Source organism: Lygodium microphyllum, chromosome 14 (genome assembly GCF_053477565.2).
Source record: "Lygodium microphyllum isolate KBCC chromosome 14, Lygodium_microphyllum_v1.1.10, whole genome shotgun sequence".
NCBI classification, from domain to species: domain Eukaryota; kingdom Viridiplantae; phylum Streptophyta; class Polypodiopsida; order Schizaeales; family Lygodiaceae; genus Lygodium; species Lygodium microphyllum.
In genome coordinates, this window is record NC_141148.1 from 32299786 (window position 1) to 32314792 (window position 15007).

Here is a 15007-nt window from a genome sequence, read left to right on the forward strand (position 1 = left end):
GAGTTGATTATGAAGAATGAATATAGTTTTTGCTCACTTTGAACTGAGTTGAGTGGCTACCTCACTAAAGTGTAAACTATGGTAACCTTTTTATAGGCTACGTGGAGTATCTCACGTAAGAGGGGCTTTGAGCCGTGTGACTGTGAACATGTAGGACCTACAGAGGGAGAGAGAGACGGCGGGGAAGACCAAGTGGCAGCAAGTCTCTCCCTATCTCGAAGCGTGGCAGAAGGCCTGCCACGTAAGAGATGCCACGTCAGACAGAAAGAAAAAGCGGATGCAAATGATCAAATCGGATTGGATCGAGCCACTTCGCTCCAGACAAAAGCACAGCGCCCTCTCTCTCTCTCTCTCTCTCTCTCAGAGTACCTCTCGTATTCGCTTCGTGCAGGTGCTGATACCATTCATTGCCCGCTCAGACAACAGAAAAGCTTCCGCCATTATTGTGCTCTGGTAAGTTCTTCTTATTTCTAAGCTTATGTAGCCGTCATCGCTTCGCAGCCGATTGCCTCATGCCGTTATAGGAAGGAAATCTATCTATAAAGTCATGCCTGCTTGTAAAACAGACACATTTGCGGCATTGTTGTGCTAAAATGGTAAAGTTCTTCTTGTTTCTAAGCTTATGTAGGCGTCGTAGTGCTTCGCAGCTGATTGCCTCATGCTGTTACAGGAAGGAAATATGCCTATAAAATTATTGTTGAAAGGACATGCTTGTCTAAATTCGCTGCACGATGGAAATAATGTCTTTGAAATCGCTGTACAGTGACTACAATTTCTCTACAATCGTTGTACAGTTGCGAATATTTCTCTAAAATTGAGACATGAAGCTTCTTTTGCTGGACTAATTCCTTCTATTTTCATGTTATTTCTGTCCATCTGGTGATTTCTCTCTATCTTGTGATTTCATGTTACAGCAGGACAACGTATGTATATCCTTCAGAGTGAGCGCAAATAGAACTGGCCTTTGCTCCTGCAAGAGCATATGGCCACTGCTGTTGTTTCACCAGTGGCAGCTGCTAGCTTCCAGCAGAGAACCACAGAATCACTAAGGAGACCAGATGAAAAGGCGTGCATTGTGACCCATGCTTGTAACTGTCGCAAATCATTCAAACGAAGGGTTCATCAAAAGCTGAGATATGGGCGCAAGGGAAATTCCTTCTGCAGAAACAAGCTAGGTACAGTCTCAACATGCCCTTGTGCAATGCAAGGATTCGAAAACAAAGCCGAGCATGCGACAACATGCAGTTCTAGAGTGAGACAAATGCCATCTTGTGCTGGACCAGACGCTGCAAACCTAAATTTGCAGGGGGATCTTGTAATGGATGAAGAGGCTGGTTTTTGCCACTTTACAACCAAAGAGCAATATAGTGCAAACACAGAAGCAAGCAAAGAGCCATTGGTGGATGGCAGAAGAGACTTCCTAACAAAATTCGCCATCAGTGGTTTAGTTATGGTCATGTCAATCGAGGCAAGAAAAACTTTAGCAGCCACTACTCCTATGCCTGCAGCTACAAATGGGAGCTTGCCAACAAGTGAACCCACACCATCACCACTTGCTGAGCCTTCAGAAAAGGCTAGTGCATCCAGGATCTATGATGCATCAGTTTTGGGTGAACCAATAGCTGTAGGGAAAGATAAGGGGCGTGTGTGGCAGAAACTTTTGGCTGCTCGTGTAGTTTATCTTGGAGAGGCAGAGAGTGTTCCTGATCCAGATGACAAGGTACAACTAATTGAAGTGTATTGAGTTTACATGTTCTTTGCATTTATGTGGTTTAGCTTTTCACAAGGTATCAGTCAGCTGGCAGGTACTTGAACTTGAAATAGTACGGATGCTGAGAGACAAATGCTTTGAGCAGCAGCGTCCTGTTTCACTTGCTTTAGAGGCATTTCCTTGCACCCTTCAGCAGCAGCTGAATGCTTACATGAGCAAAAGGTTAGCTGACATCTACAAGCATGTAGATCTAAATAAAACTTAATATGGTTCACTAGATATGGTATGGACCTGTGTAAGCTGCAAGTATGGCATTTCTTTTAAGGCCATAGAATTTAATTATTCTGTTCTGAAGCTCATATTTTCAAAAAGCCCTTGGAATGCTCTCGAGCAGCAATCTACTTTATGTGTGTAAGTAAATTTCTTTCATTTAGCACCATGGTGTTAGAATTCTTTAAAATGAAAAAGTAGTTTTGATATGTAGGGAGTCGTGAATGTGAGGTGCTATGGGTCGAAATGATTGATTGATCAATATGAATAGAAGTTAGACATGCTCAATGCCCCACCCTTGCAAGGTGCCATCAATGACCCATGGTGCTAAACTTGTAAGGGCCCCATTATGAGGAGAAGCCATGTGTTTGGGGGTTGGGTTGTGATTATGTATGCAAGTAAATTACTTTCATTTAGTGCCATGGTATGAGGATTCTTTAAAAGGAAATCGTAGTTTTGATATGTAGAGAGTCATGAATGTGGGGTGCTATGGGTCAAAATGATTGATTGTAGTGATCATTACAAATACAAGGTCTTAGAAGTTAGACATGCTCAATGCCCCACCCTTGCAAGGTGCCATCAATGATCCATGGTGCCTAAGTTGTGAGGCCCCCATTATGAGGAGACGCCATGTGTGAGTGTGGGGGTCAGGTTGTGATTTTCATGGCAAATGAGGTCTATGTGATTGGATGGTAAGAAGGTGACTTATGTGGGTCTAGCTGATGGCCCTTGGTTGGGGGATCCAAGGTGGGGGTTTCATGGGTAGTGCTAGTGCCCTGACCCGATGGTCAAGGGAATATTTCTTGGCTAACTAGTGAAGGTTAATAACATGATATGTTGGTAGTGCCTACCTACCACCTTCATGGGCTATAAAAGGTGACCCTTCTAGAACCATAACCATCCATTCACTAGTCAGAGATCACCCAACAAGCATTAAGCTCGTGAGCTAAATTTGTCTAGCTCACCATATTAGCTTCATTAGGAAAATGCATAGGTGGATAGAGTTATCATTGTATCACTTTGATTGCAAAAAAGGAAACCTTAGTACTTCTCTAGTTTGTTGTGTACTCTCTATTCTTTGTTTAGATTTTCATTCATTGGGCCATATAATTTTACATGTGATTGACAATGCTTTTGATACTTTAGTACATACTCTTTTTTATCTTTCCATAGGATCATCCATTCAGATGTCTTTCTATTGATAGTTTATTGATGGTTCCTTCTTTGCTATAAACTTGAACATTTTATCCTTAGAAGTCCCATTTTTGTGCTATATATAACTGTTACATTAGCATTATAATTCACTCTTATTTCTGAAAATTTTGTTGGGAGGTATTCAATAATGCAATTGACCATTTGTATTCGTTTTACTTACATAAATTGGCTAGGTCGTTGGGCGGTTAACATTTACGAGATTTATGGTCACGTCATTGGTTTACCATGTGCTAAGCCACTAAACTTTGTTACAAAGCCCTTTTCTATAGAAAATCATTAAGTATGCTTTAAGAGATCAATCTTATATTGAAATGGAGTTGACCAACAAGCTCATATCTAGTTGCTTTAAATCAAATCTTAGGGTTAGGCATAATCAAGCTAGTTCTAGATTACTATTCAAGCTAGGCATGAATTGGGCGAGAAATCATGATTTGGACTTGAATGAGAATAAAAGCTTCATTGTTAGGTTAAAGTAAGGTAGACTTAAATCCTTTGTTCAATAGGTTGGAGCTTGAGGCTCACATGCCATGGCCAATTGAGTTAGTTTTGTCATGGAGATGTGTATTTTAATGCTTTGCTAGCATTTGGCTTAGGCATCAATCAAATGTGCACATGAGACGTGCAAGTAAGGTAAGTCAAAAATGATGGGCCAAGGACCCTGACTTTATAGTGGGTGTTAAATGCAAAGGTTGTAATAAGTAATACTGGTCAAGTTTGGGCGTAGGCCCGGGCCTAGGGTATTGAATGTCAGTGGTGACATTAGGAACTAGGCATTAATCAATCAATTAATTAATACCAATTCAAGGGCTAATTAATACCTAGGATCCCTTGGGAGTCAAGATGGCCTAACCAATTTAATTGTGGATGGGCACTTAGAATTTTCTAGGTAGGGACAAATGCTGAAATTAATTTTCAAAATTGTTAGTTTTGGAAAATTAATAAAATGGCCGAAAATTTCAATTAGAAGGCTGCCACTCTTCAGTAAGACCTTCCCATGCTTGTGAGAAGAGGTAGATGGGAGGTTGGAGAGTCCATTTTGAGCTCTGTGGGTAGAGGAGGAGAGTAGGTCACCTGCTGAATCAAGCCAATTTGGAGCATTTGCAACTAGTTGAGCACCTTAGGGCAGCAGGCGACCTGATTAGGAGGACCATCTGCTGCAAGTGATTGTGAGAGTGCGCAACGGAAGAAGAAACACGAACACGGAGGAGAGACAGAGAGAAAGCAGAGAATGAAGGAAGAAGATCTGCACTGACTGAAATGGATGCTGAATACTCTGAAATGGACTGATCAGTCCCTGCATGCAGCCTGGAGCGTCAGTGAGGGCACTAGATCAGGCTGGGAACAAGGGCAGAACCGATGCCGGAGTGGGAGAGGAGAGAGAGTGCGCTGAATCTGAAGGACAGAATGAAGGACTGATGGGGGGGGGCAGCTATAAATAGTTCCCCAGCCCTAAAACTGGCCGACTGGCCCTAATCTGGCCGACTGGCACAAAAAGCAGCCAATAAAGGCTGACTGCCACCCGAGAAGGGAATGCACACAAAAATCAGCAACGCATAAACTGACAGAGCTCCTTTGTCTCCTGCCAGACTTTGACAGGAGCTCACAACTAGGAGATGACAGACTGAGAATGAAATAGAGCAGGCTAATAGTGACAACCTGGGAAGGCTGTCCACAACTGGGCAATAGCATTTGGAGCAAGCATGGCAGCTGGTGATAGCATTTATGGCTGTCTTTGATCAAGGAAGCAGCTGATTTGATCAAGTTTGGTGACATCACAAGGGGTGACAGTTTTAGAGCCAATTGGTAGTCTACTATCCAAGATTAATTGGTAACATTTGTATTTTCAGTTTATGTGAATTTATTACTTTCTGTAATTAGTGTATAACTAGGTTATTACCACCCTTTTGAAGAAGGAAGGCTGGTTGTATGGTTTTGTCGTTGGGATACCACAAACTCCCTTGATTTGGTGAGCCTGTGGCACCCAATTCGAAGTTAAAAGGATTGCATATTGGCACTTTCGCTTAGGGCATATTGGTTATGACTCTCTTTATGAGTTATCCCACCGTCAGCTGGTTGCGCCTAAAACTAGCTCGTGATGTCTGTAAAGCTTGTCAGCTCAGAAAGCAGCACCGTACTCCATTCCCTCAGCAGTCCACACATCGTGCTGAGGAGCCTCTTAGATTGATTCATGTTGATCTTTGTGGACATCCACTATCGCCTTGAATGGCGTGTTGTACTTCTTTTTGATAGGGGTAGACGGAATAGAAGGAAGGACAGAAGAAGAGTTACCTGGCTTTTTCTTATAATCCCCGCAATGTGTGTTAACATACAAAAATTGGTCCTCTAGAGGACCTTTTCCGTAATCAATAGACTGGACTCTTTCTTCCACATGATCTCTACCAGTATATTGCAAAATAGAAGAGGTAAAAGAAGAAGGCACAAAAGATGAATCAAAATGAAAGATGGCTTCGGGAAAGACAAGAAAAAACAATGAAACCTCTCAGCACGAGTGATTCTTCTCCTCCCAACCACGCCTAGATAAGTGCTGGCACCTCTCACTCGGATTCCTTTGCCAGCCGTCCACTTCTCTGGAGTCCTACTATTCTTGGACTCTCTTACTCTCTAGGCTCCCCTTAACCCCGTTCGGGCGCCCAAGAGCCCGGACGGTCATTCTCGTGCATGTTCCCCTAGATTTACCTTAATGTCACATTAAATGTCACTTTTAATGTCACATTCCATATTTATGACCTTAACGTGACATTAAATATCACTTTTAATGTCACATTAATGTCACACAAAAGTACCTTGCACCGGAGAGGACGGAAGAGTCTGAAAAAATGGAACATACTCTGGATCTTGCTCTCCAAGAGGGGGGTCCATCCCTGATGGAGGTCTCGACGGCCCTGCAACATCATCAGACTTACGCTCAACATGTGAAGAGTGAAATCCATGCATATCTTCATTTAGAAGCTTTTCTTGAAGGGCAATCCTTCGGTCGAGCTCCTCAATCTTCTTTTGTCGATAGGCTATGATCAGTTTATATTCCTCAGAGGTCAGCTTGCCTATCTTTTCTTCCATGTACTCAGATGTTTCTCCCACCATGTCGGAACTTTGTGGAGCAAGCTGATCGGCCCACTCTCGCTCGGTTCTCGATATAGTCTGATCTGGAGACTAAATCGGTGTTGATATGTTTGAAGTCATTTGAACCTAATGTTAATCTTGCTTCTTGCGAAGAGCTTTCAGATCAAAGGCCTAAGTTTCTCAGAGAATACCAGGCTTTGATACCATGTAAATAAAAATACCCTGACACAAAAACATAAACAGAAACCGTACGACAAAGCACAGACTGATAAAAAGAACACAGTTAGGGTTAGGGTTAGAGTAACTCAGAGACAATGAACACAGTTAATAAATGAAATGATATGACTACTAATAATACGATGCTTATGCAGCAAATACACTATGCAATGAATGAATACTGAACCTCGAACTCCTGTATCTCTAGGATCAGGGTAGGGGTAATGAGCTGGAGAGTGTGTCGACTCCGAATGGATCCCGAATCGCAGCAAGGCAGCCTTCGGATATCGAACACCAGCAAACGCAGCAGTGAGAAGCTGGATTTGATGCAGACAGCAGTGAGGAGAGAGAAAGACTAAAAACGGAGCCTGTAGGAGAGAGAAAGATTGAAAACGCAGGCATGACAGCCTGCAGGAGAGAGAAAGATTAAAAATGGAGCCTGCAAGAGAGAGAAAGACTGCAACGACTGCAGGCAGAAGAGAGAAAACTGTTAGGGCGGTAGCTGGAGCCTGCAAACGCAGTAGTTTGCTGGCGTGACAGGCTGTACGACAGCAGTGTAGATGAATAGTAGTCAGTCGCCAGGCAGAAACAGCAGCAATCAGCGTGTGGAGGGCTGGAAACAGGTGCCGGACTGTAGGGAACAGTGATGAACAGCAAGGGCTGAGATGTCCTCCGTGACCGGGGTGTGGGCAGCAAGCTAGTAACACTTGAAACCTGCAAAAACGAGATTGTAAAAGAGTGGAGGGCTGGCTGCCAATTTATAGAAAATTAGGGTTCTAGATCCTCTCCCACTTAACTTTCTCGATCCGCTCCCCGTTTTAGGGTTTTGGCTAAAATAAGCCTAAAATAAGCATGTTTTGGGGCTGTTTAAGTGGGTAAGTGCATTTCTTAGCACAATAGACTGCTGGACAGCCCTTTAGGAGTGAAGAAAATACCAAAACGTAGGTATCTGATGTAGGGCTGATAAAGAGGGTGTAACGTCCTGTAAATGACCTAAATCTGCTGCAAACAAAGCTTGATGATGATGCTAGGCGAGGAGGGCTGATGCTAGATGATGTAGGCTGCAAAATGTTAGGTGGAGATGGATACAAAAGCCACGAATCGCAATGTCCTCCTCGCGGGGTGTGAATGGTAGTGGAGAGGATGGAGAAAGGAGAGAAGAATATGGAAGAGAGTTTTCAGTAGTAGTCTTCAGTATTGTTATACAAAGATGGCTTATTTTGGACAGTGCAACTAGCATTGGGTAGCATCTTTTCTGTCTAAACAAGAGGTGTGTGTGTGGGTGTGGGTGCCAACCACCAGATTTTACAGTGAATTGAGTGATTTTTGGGCTTTAAATCAGATCTTACTTTTGGCTGTCTAAGGTCCATGAAAAAGACTAGTTGCTTTTCAGTTTTCTCCCTCGTTCTGTCATATATATACGTTCAATCCTAAGGATTTGGAAATCCAACAACCCAAAACTTGAGTGTCTCTCTTATCTTCCTTGTTTTGTTGTTTATGTGAATGTGTGAGTTGAGTGATGAATTGCCACCAAGGACCATGTGGATGGGCAATAGAATAAATGGCCTGGGATGGGCTAGTAAGTAAAGATGGTCCTCTTGAGAGGGAGCAGTGCTCTAAACATCTTTAACTATGGCATGCTACAACAATGTTTGACACTTTGTCTCTGCTCCATCTCATAACATATGTAGCATTTTTAAAGCCTTCTAAAGTTAAGATAGCTGCCATTTGGTTTGCCTTTTGGTTTTGAGATTTGGACATTTAGGAGTTTAGCTTAAAATGGAGACACATTTCTGAGGGGCTTATGTTCTTTATCTGCTTGTTGTGCTGCAGAATCTCTGATAAAGAGTTGAGGGCACTGGTTCCACAGTGGTCTGACCAACGGTGGCAAGAATATCAGCCATTGTTGCAGTATTGTCGAAACAATGGAGTTCGACTGATGGCTGGTGGAACTCCCCTAGAGGTTCCATTACAACCCAAATGTTGCACTGTGTCTTGAGGTCATTTTTACTGGTTCAATCTTCAAAATGTCCTCTGCCATGTGGGAAAAGGACTGTGTTGGCTACAAATATGATGAAAAAGTTCAACATGATTGATGAGGCTAAATTTGACTTAATTGTTTTGAAGGATAACTACATGATAATCATCTCTCAACCTATGTCAGTCAAGAACTACAACTCCTCATGTTGAATGTCTGCTCATTTGTATATTAATTCAAGTATGTGAACCATAAGATGGTCAATTGCATTTGCCATCCTGGAGACTCTAGCTCAAGACAGTTGTGACAAAGATTAAAGATTAGTGTGAATGCTTTTTGTTGGGCTGTGCCAGTTTCTTGCAGTGATAAAGTTCTATAGGTGCTGATCACAATGTATAGTTGTCGGGAGTGAATCAATCCTCTTCAGACGATCAAACAAGGCATCTTAAATCACTTGCATTAACGCAGAGAAGAGGATGAGCTGATTTGTACTCTAGGATTTTGTAGAAAATACTGACACCATGGTTATATCTTGTGCATAGGTCTAGTGAAGGGCTTGTGTCACAATGTCACACATCTGGGAACTGCTTGCACATCGTTCAGATCTGTTTGAAGTGCAGAACTGGGTTAATAGCTTTGTGATTCAAAGACACAGTAGTGGCCCTCTTTGATATAGGCCAATAACCTTGTTTTATAGAGTTCATCCAGCAGAAACTTCTAACAATACAAACCACACACTAGAGAAAGTATAGGGAATCCCTTACATGATTCCTTTGGAAACAAACACTTCAATTGATCTCATTGATTATAAAGGGTTAAGCATTACATAAAGTGCCTACAACTACACATAAAATTTGATGGGAAAGAAAAATTCCGGTGTAGATGTGTGGAACACACTTTACACACCTGCAACTTCATTGTTCTTTGCCCATCTGATTTTGGTCAGTTTGTTTATTGCGTGGATATTAGTACATGGTGTTCCAATGGTGTAGAATTTCTGTTGTTATTGATGGTGCTGATTTTGTTTCAAGTGACTGCTTCAAATTCTGATGGTTCTACTCTCCTTATAGGTTCTTCGAACTGTACAAGCTAAAGGGGTGCAGGGACTAAGTGATACTGATAAAAAGAAATATGTTCCACCTGTGGGAGGCGGCTTTGGTTTAAATTCTGCTTCCATGGTTCAACAGTTGTCATTGGCTGATGTCCTACCTAATGCTTCAGCTCCTTTTGGGCCTGGTCCATATCGATTTGCCCAAGCAAGGACAGTCGAGGATCATACTATGTCACAGGTGGTTTTGCAGGCCATGTCAGATGGGGGATCAGCAGGGTTATTAATAGTAGTTGTAGGAGCGACACACATTTTGTTTGGTTCTAGAGGATCCGGAATTCCTGCAAGGATATCAAAGAAGTTGCAGAAACGTACTCAAGCAGTAGTTCTTTTAAATCCAGAAAGGCAGCGAATACGCAAAGAAGGAGAGCTACCTGAGGCAGACTTCTTGTGGTACTCCGCTGCCAAGCAGTGTTCTAGAAACTGCTTTGATAGAGCAGAGATTGCACGGGTAATGGATGCTGCAGGAAGAAGGAGAGATGCTTTGCCAAAGGTGACATTATTTTATAAGTCTGGTATGGTCAGCTTATGACAATTTGTTTTGCTGCTCAGTCCTTCTAATTGGGTACTTTGATTCTCTTGCGGGAGGGTTGTAGGATCTTCAAACAGGTATAGATCTTGGTCTGATTTCACCAGAAGTGCTGAAAGACTTCTTTGATCTGGAGAAGCAACCATTCATAGCAGAATTGACCCAGCATTTCCAGGTTTGAAAAATTGATTTTTAAAAAATATCATGCATGCTATGGAACATTAGACCAATGGAGAAATATAGGCCATGTCTGACTTTAAAGTTTTTCTTAATCTAGGGATTTCGGGAAAGATGGCTTGCTGATCCTCGATTTCTTCAACGGCTTGGTATTGAGGAAGCGATCTCAATCACTACCACATTAATTGCCCAATATGAGCGCAGGAAAGGCCGCTTTTTCAAAGAGCTTGATTATGTAATCACAGACACGGTTAGGGGAGCAGTTGTTGACTTCTTCACTGTGTGGCTACCTGCTCCTACACTTTCATTTCGTTCTACTGAGACCCAAGCTCATGCTTCTGGTGTGCTTGAAGGGCTGAAAGGATTACTAGGTTCCTTGCCAGACAATGCTTTTCAGAGGACTACAGGCGTTAAATGGGATCTGCAAGCCAGAATATTGGCTGTATTAGTAGGTGGACTAAAGCTCTTCTCTGTAGGTTTTATTGCGAGCATTGGAACTGTAACTGTTACCAATACAATTTTGGGCATAAAGCGGCAAATTAGCACAAACAAGGTTGAGAAAGTTCAAAATAAAAGATCTCCTGTTGGTAAAACTGCACTTGTATATGCTTGTTTTCTGGGAACATCTGCCAATCTGCGGTATCAGGTATCTACATTACTAGCATATACTGTGATAATCTCTCGTTTATGTGGCAGTTAGAATATTCACTGATGGTAAGAGTGATTATGCAGGCCATAGCAGGAATTATTGAGCACTGGATTGCAGATTATTATCTTGCATCTCAACCTATTGCAGGAAATATCTTATCATTTGTGGCACGCACTGCAAATTCATACTGGGGAACACAGGTAAGACTCTTCCTTGTCATGCAATATACTTGTTTGTTTGCAAAAATTTCACTGATAAGTTATTGTTTCTCAGCAATGGGTGGATCTTGCAAGACTGACTGGTTTGCAAGCACACAATGACTCACCTCCAGCAGCAGGTGAGCACTCTAGCTTTAGGCCAGCTTCTGAACCAGTGGAAGCACAGTTGTGCACGACTGAACTTCCGGCTGACCATCCAAAGATCGAGTCCAGCCCTTGGGATGTCTCCCCATTGGAATGTCAGCCGCCTGTTCCTCAGGATGATTCCGAGGAAGATAAGGTTGTGGACAAAGCTGGAGGGCATGGGAACTGAGCTGCTTTATTTAACAAATTGCATAACACAAATTGAGAAATGACTTCTCCCATATCCTATTAAGAATAGAGGTCTCCTGACTAAATGTACTTTAGTCATTGGACCTGTAATGCAGACTATTTTTGGAAGCCACACCCATTACTTTTCTGTCCTGGTATCGAGTACCTGGACTTTGTACAATGTACTTGTGGAAGCCAGTGATTGTTGCACCTTATAATGGCATGCTGATTTTTGTAAATCTGGCTGAAAAAAACAGACAAAGAGATCTTATTCTTTCTGGCAAAAGTTTAAACCATGCCTTGATCAGTAGTTATGACAAACTCTGTGCACCTGAAGTCCTGCAGATAATCAGCTTGTGTTGTAAACGTCACTATGTTAGATAGAAAGTCTTCTATACGCCACCATTTATGGCAAATAGGAAAAATCAAATGAGGACTTGGTAGAAGTCACTTGAAAGGCCTTCCAAATGCAAGGTACAGCTTGGGTGCCTTCTCCTGTCTACAAGGCAGCCTTCTCTTCCAGATCAGGGGCTATTGTAATCTCCCTTTGCATTGAGGATATGGACATGGAGTGTCATCTATGTGGCACAATCACCGAGGGTCAATTTACTTCACAACCATGGAGAACCTTAAATTCTTTTAGAAGGACTCAATGCAGAAAAGAGAGCAATTGAGGAGATGAGTGCAAAAGGAAGCAAGGAGGAGAATGAGTGTCTGGCAGCAAGAAACAAGAAAGTGCAACATAGCGTTCGAGCACAGATGGACAATGCTCCAAATTGAGTGATGAAAGAGAGCAGAAACTAGAACAAGAATCTCCATATATGTATTGTGACCATCCCCAAAGAAGGTATTAATAATTGGATCACATGCTACTTGACTAGAGCTCTCATGAAGATGTAAAAAATCTGTGACCGTCCCCAAAGGAGGTCAAAATCATTGGTTCATAGCATACTTGACTAGAGCTCTCATGGGGCTTTGCCATGGACCAAGATCTTCACGTACATATCCTGTGACCACCTGCAAACAAGTTATTTATCATTGGTTCACAGCTTACTTGACAAGAGCTCTCATGGGGCTTTGGCATGGACCAAGATCCCTTTTGGAATAGCATTATAAGCTTGATAAATCTTAACTTGCATGCAATTGGAAGTAGGGTTTTCTCTGCTAGATACCTTCCCCATAACCATTGAGATGGCTATTAAATGTCCTCTGCTGTGGAAAGTGGGTGGTTAGGAGTTCGCTGTAACCCGACAGAAATGGAGTGATTTGTTTGAATCTAACAGCCCTGAGAATTGTGCACGAATAGAATTCCCTAACCTTCCAGATTATTTTTATCACTTATCTCAGGTCCATAACCTTTCCTCCTGGAAAAACCTTTGCTTAGAGGCCTCCTCCCAGCCGGCACCTGTATCTTAGGAATAATGCACTTTCATAAAAAGCTCCTTGGTATGGTGCCAAGAAAGTGTGAAATTGTGCATTAAAAGTATACCACATGCATCGTTTAAGTGCATAAAATAGGCACATTGTCAAGGACTGCCATGAAATGGTAGATGGTGGTAACAATGAGGGAACCAAAGTTCTTTCTCAAGCAGGGCTTTCAGCAAGCAAGCTCACGACTCCAAGAACCTAGAATAAAAGGGAGAATCTGGAGAGTCTATATTTCTATTTACATTCTATCATAATTCTCACAGATATTTGATTGTGGGAGCCATACATGGCTACCTCCAAAGATAGCCCATAGCATGAAGGAACCATTGCTTGCACCAACAGATGCTTCCTCGCCACCACCCTTCTCTTAGACGTGTTCTTCACAAAGAGCATCATTGCATCCTCCTTCCCTAGCAACCCAAGAGGCGTTCACACCTGTTCTTCTCCCGCAACATCTCGAGTTGATTATGCAGGTAGCCACGGATTCCTTGAGATGCTAGCTAACGCGTCCATATGTTATCCAGGAACATAGGGACCTAAGTAATCCATCATTTTCGATCTTCTACCAGGAGTTTGAGCTCGGCTCTACCGTCCTGGGCTTGGCAACGAGAGGATGTCGACGCTAAAGGATGTGTCGTTGGTGCCAGGAAGTTTACGGGCCAAGATGCTACTATTGGAGTCCCGCAGAATGTGGACGCAGCCAGGCGAAGAAGCGGAGTGAAACTCCATGCCATGGATTACACATCTGCCAATGATCATAGGTACTTATATCAAGCAAATCAATGCCGCCCTATCCCAGGTCAAATCGACGAGTCTGTGATGATAAACGTATTGTCAATTATTACGATCCTAAGAAGTGGGCGGGGAAGAAGAAGAAGATCCGGGTCTTGTGTTCCGAACTTCCGAGATCCTCAGGGTTGCCCTCCCCATCCGGCAAGGTATTTTTCCAAGCTTCGATGGTCTTGATTTTACATAAAGCTCATGACCCTTGTTTCATCCATTGTCATAGCTGCCCTTGGCAGGCACAGCTCCACAGGGGTATTCGCAGACGTGAATGGACTGGAAAAATTTGACAATGGCTAAGGAAGGAGGTGAGTAGGTACTGGTTTTGAGTTTGTGTGTAGCGCTTGCACTGAGGCTGGTTGGTCCTGGCCGTGCTGGCTCTCATCCTTAGTGCTTTTTGAAAGGTGAGAAGGATCGGGAAGAGCTATGGCGAGAGAGCAAGAGTAAGAAAGAGAGAGAAAATGGGAACTTCAACAGCCACAATGTGTGATCGGGCCTTCTTTTATTCAGACTGTCACTAAAGGAATAAAAAATAAAGTGACGGTGATGGGTGCTTGCCACTTGCAGTGTGCAATGGCGGGTACTGTCAATATATGGGCGGCTAGGTAGAGGCGTCTTTAACCCCAACAATCTCCCATTTAAAGGTGAATTTGTCCTAGTGACGAGTGAAAAGAAAAAGAAAAAGACAGTACAATGTACACATGTACAACAGGATGAGGAAAAACATGATCTCATCTAACGCCCATCAATCTCTCGAGGAAGGCAAAGCGCTTAATAGTGAGGCTTTTCGTGAGCAGATCTGCAAGATTTTTGTCAGTGGAGATCTTGACAAGGTCAACAGAATTATTCTCCACAACCTCACGTATGAAGTGATACCTCACCTCAATGTGTCTCGTCTTCATATGGAAGACCGGATTCTTGGCTAGTTGAATAGCACTCATAGAATCCGAATGCAGTGTAAGTATAGAATCAATCCCAAGGTTATGAACCAAATGGTTCAACCATATGGTCTCTTTACAAGCCTCAGTGGTTGCAACATACTTGGCCTCAGTAGTAGAGAGAGCCATACACTTTTGAACCTTGGACATCCAAGAGACAGCACCTTCAACATAGGTGAATACATATTGAAAAGTAACGTCCTACTATTTGCATGTCCTGCATAATCGGAGTTTGTGTACCCCACAACTCTTGTATCTTCGCTGCTATAGCAAATACACATATTTGTTGTGCCCTTTAGGTATTGCATGATACCCTTCACAACATTTCAATGTTTCTTGCCAGGAGTAGCTATATAATGTGCCACAACATCAATTGCAAAGGTAATATCTGGAT

The 15007-nt window shown here is 42.7% G+C and overlaps 1 protein-coding gene and 1 long non-coding RNA gene across 4 annotated transcripts; both read left to right on the forward strand.

Moving 5' to 3' along the window:
• Positions 1-292: 292 nt before the first annotated feature.
• On the forward strand, positions 293-12488 carry LOC148025466 (protein RETICULATA-RELATED 6, chloroplastic-like). Of its 3 annotated transcripts, none has more exons than XM_087692607.1 (9): positions 293-453; positions 915-1720; positions 1806-1933; positions 8327-8456; positions 9542-10072; positions 10176-10283; positions 10386-10931; positions 11018-11134; positions 11208-12488. In XM_087692607.1, exons 2-9 carry the CDS (start codon positions 983-985, stop codon positions 11463-11465), a joined length of 2556 nt encoding a protein of 851 aa, XP_087548733.1. In that variant the 5' UTR covers positions 293-453; positions 915-982; the 3' UTR covers positions 11466-12488. The 3 variants fall into 3 exon arrangements, with proteins under 3 accessions (XP_087548733.1, XP_087548734.1, XP_087548735.1); XM_087692608.1 differs by having other exon boundaries at positions 306-453; positions 918-1720; XM_087692609.1 differs by lacking the exon at positions 293-453 and having other exon boundaries at positions 1582-1720; positions 1795-1933.
• A 1069-nt stretch (positions 12489-13557) lies between these two features.
• LOC148025467 (uncharacterized) lies at positions 13558-14428 on the forward strand. Its single transcript, XR_015693100.1, has 3 exons — positions 13558-13830; positions 13915-13983; positions 14080-14428. It is a non-coding gene; the product is annotated as an uncharacterized LOC148025467 (long non-coding RNA).
• Positions 14429-15007: the final 579 nt, after the last annotated feature.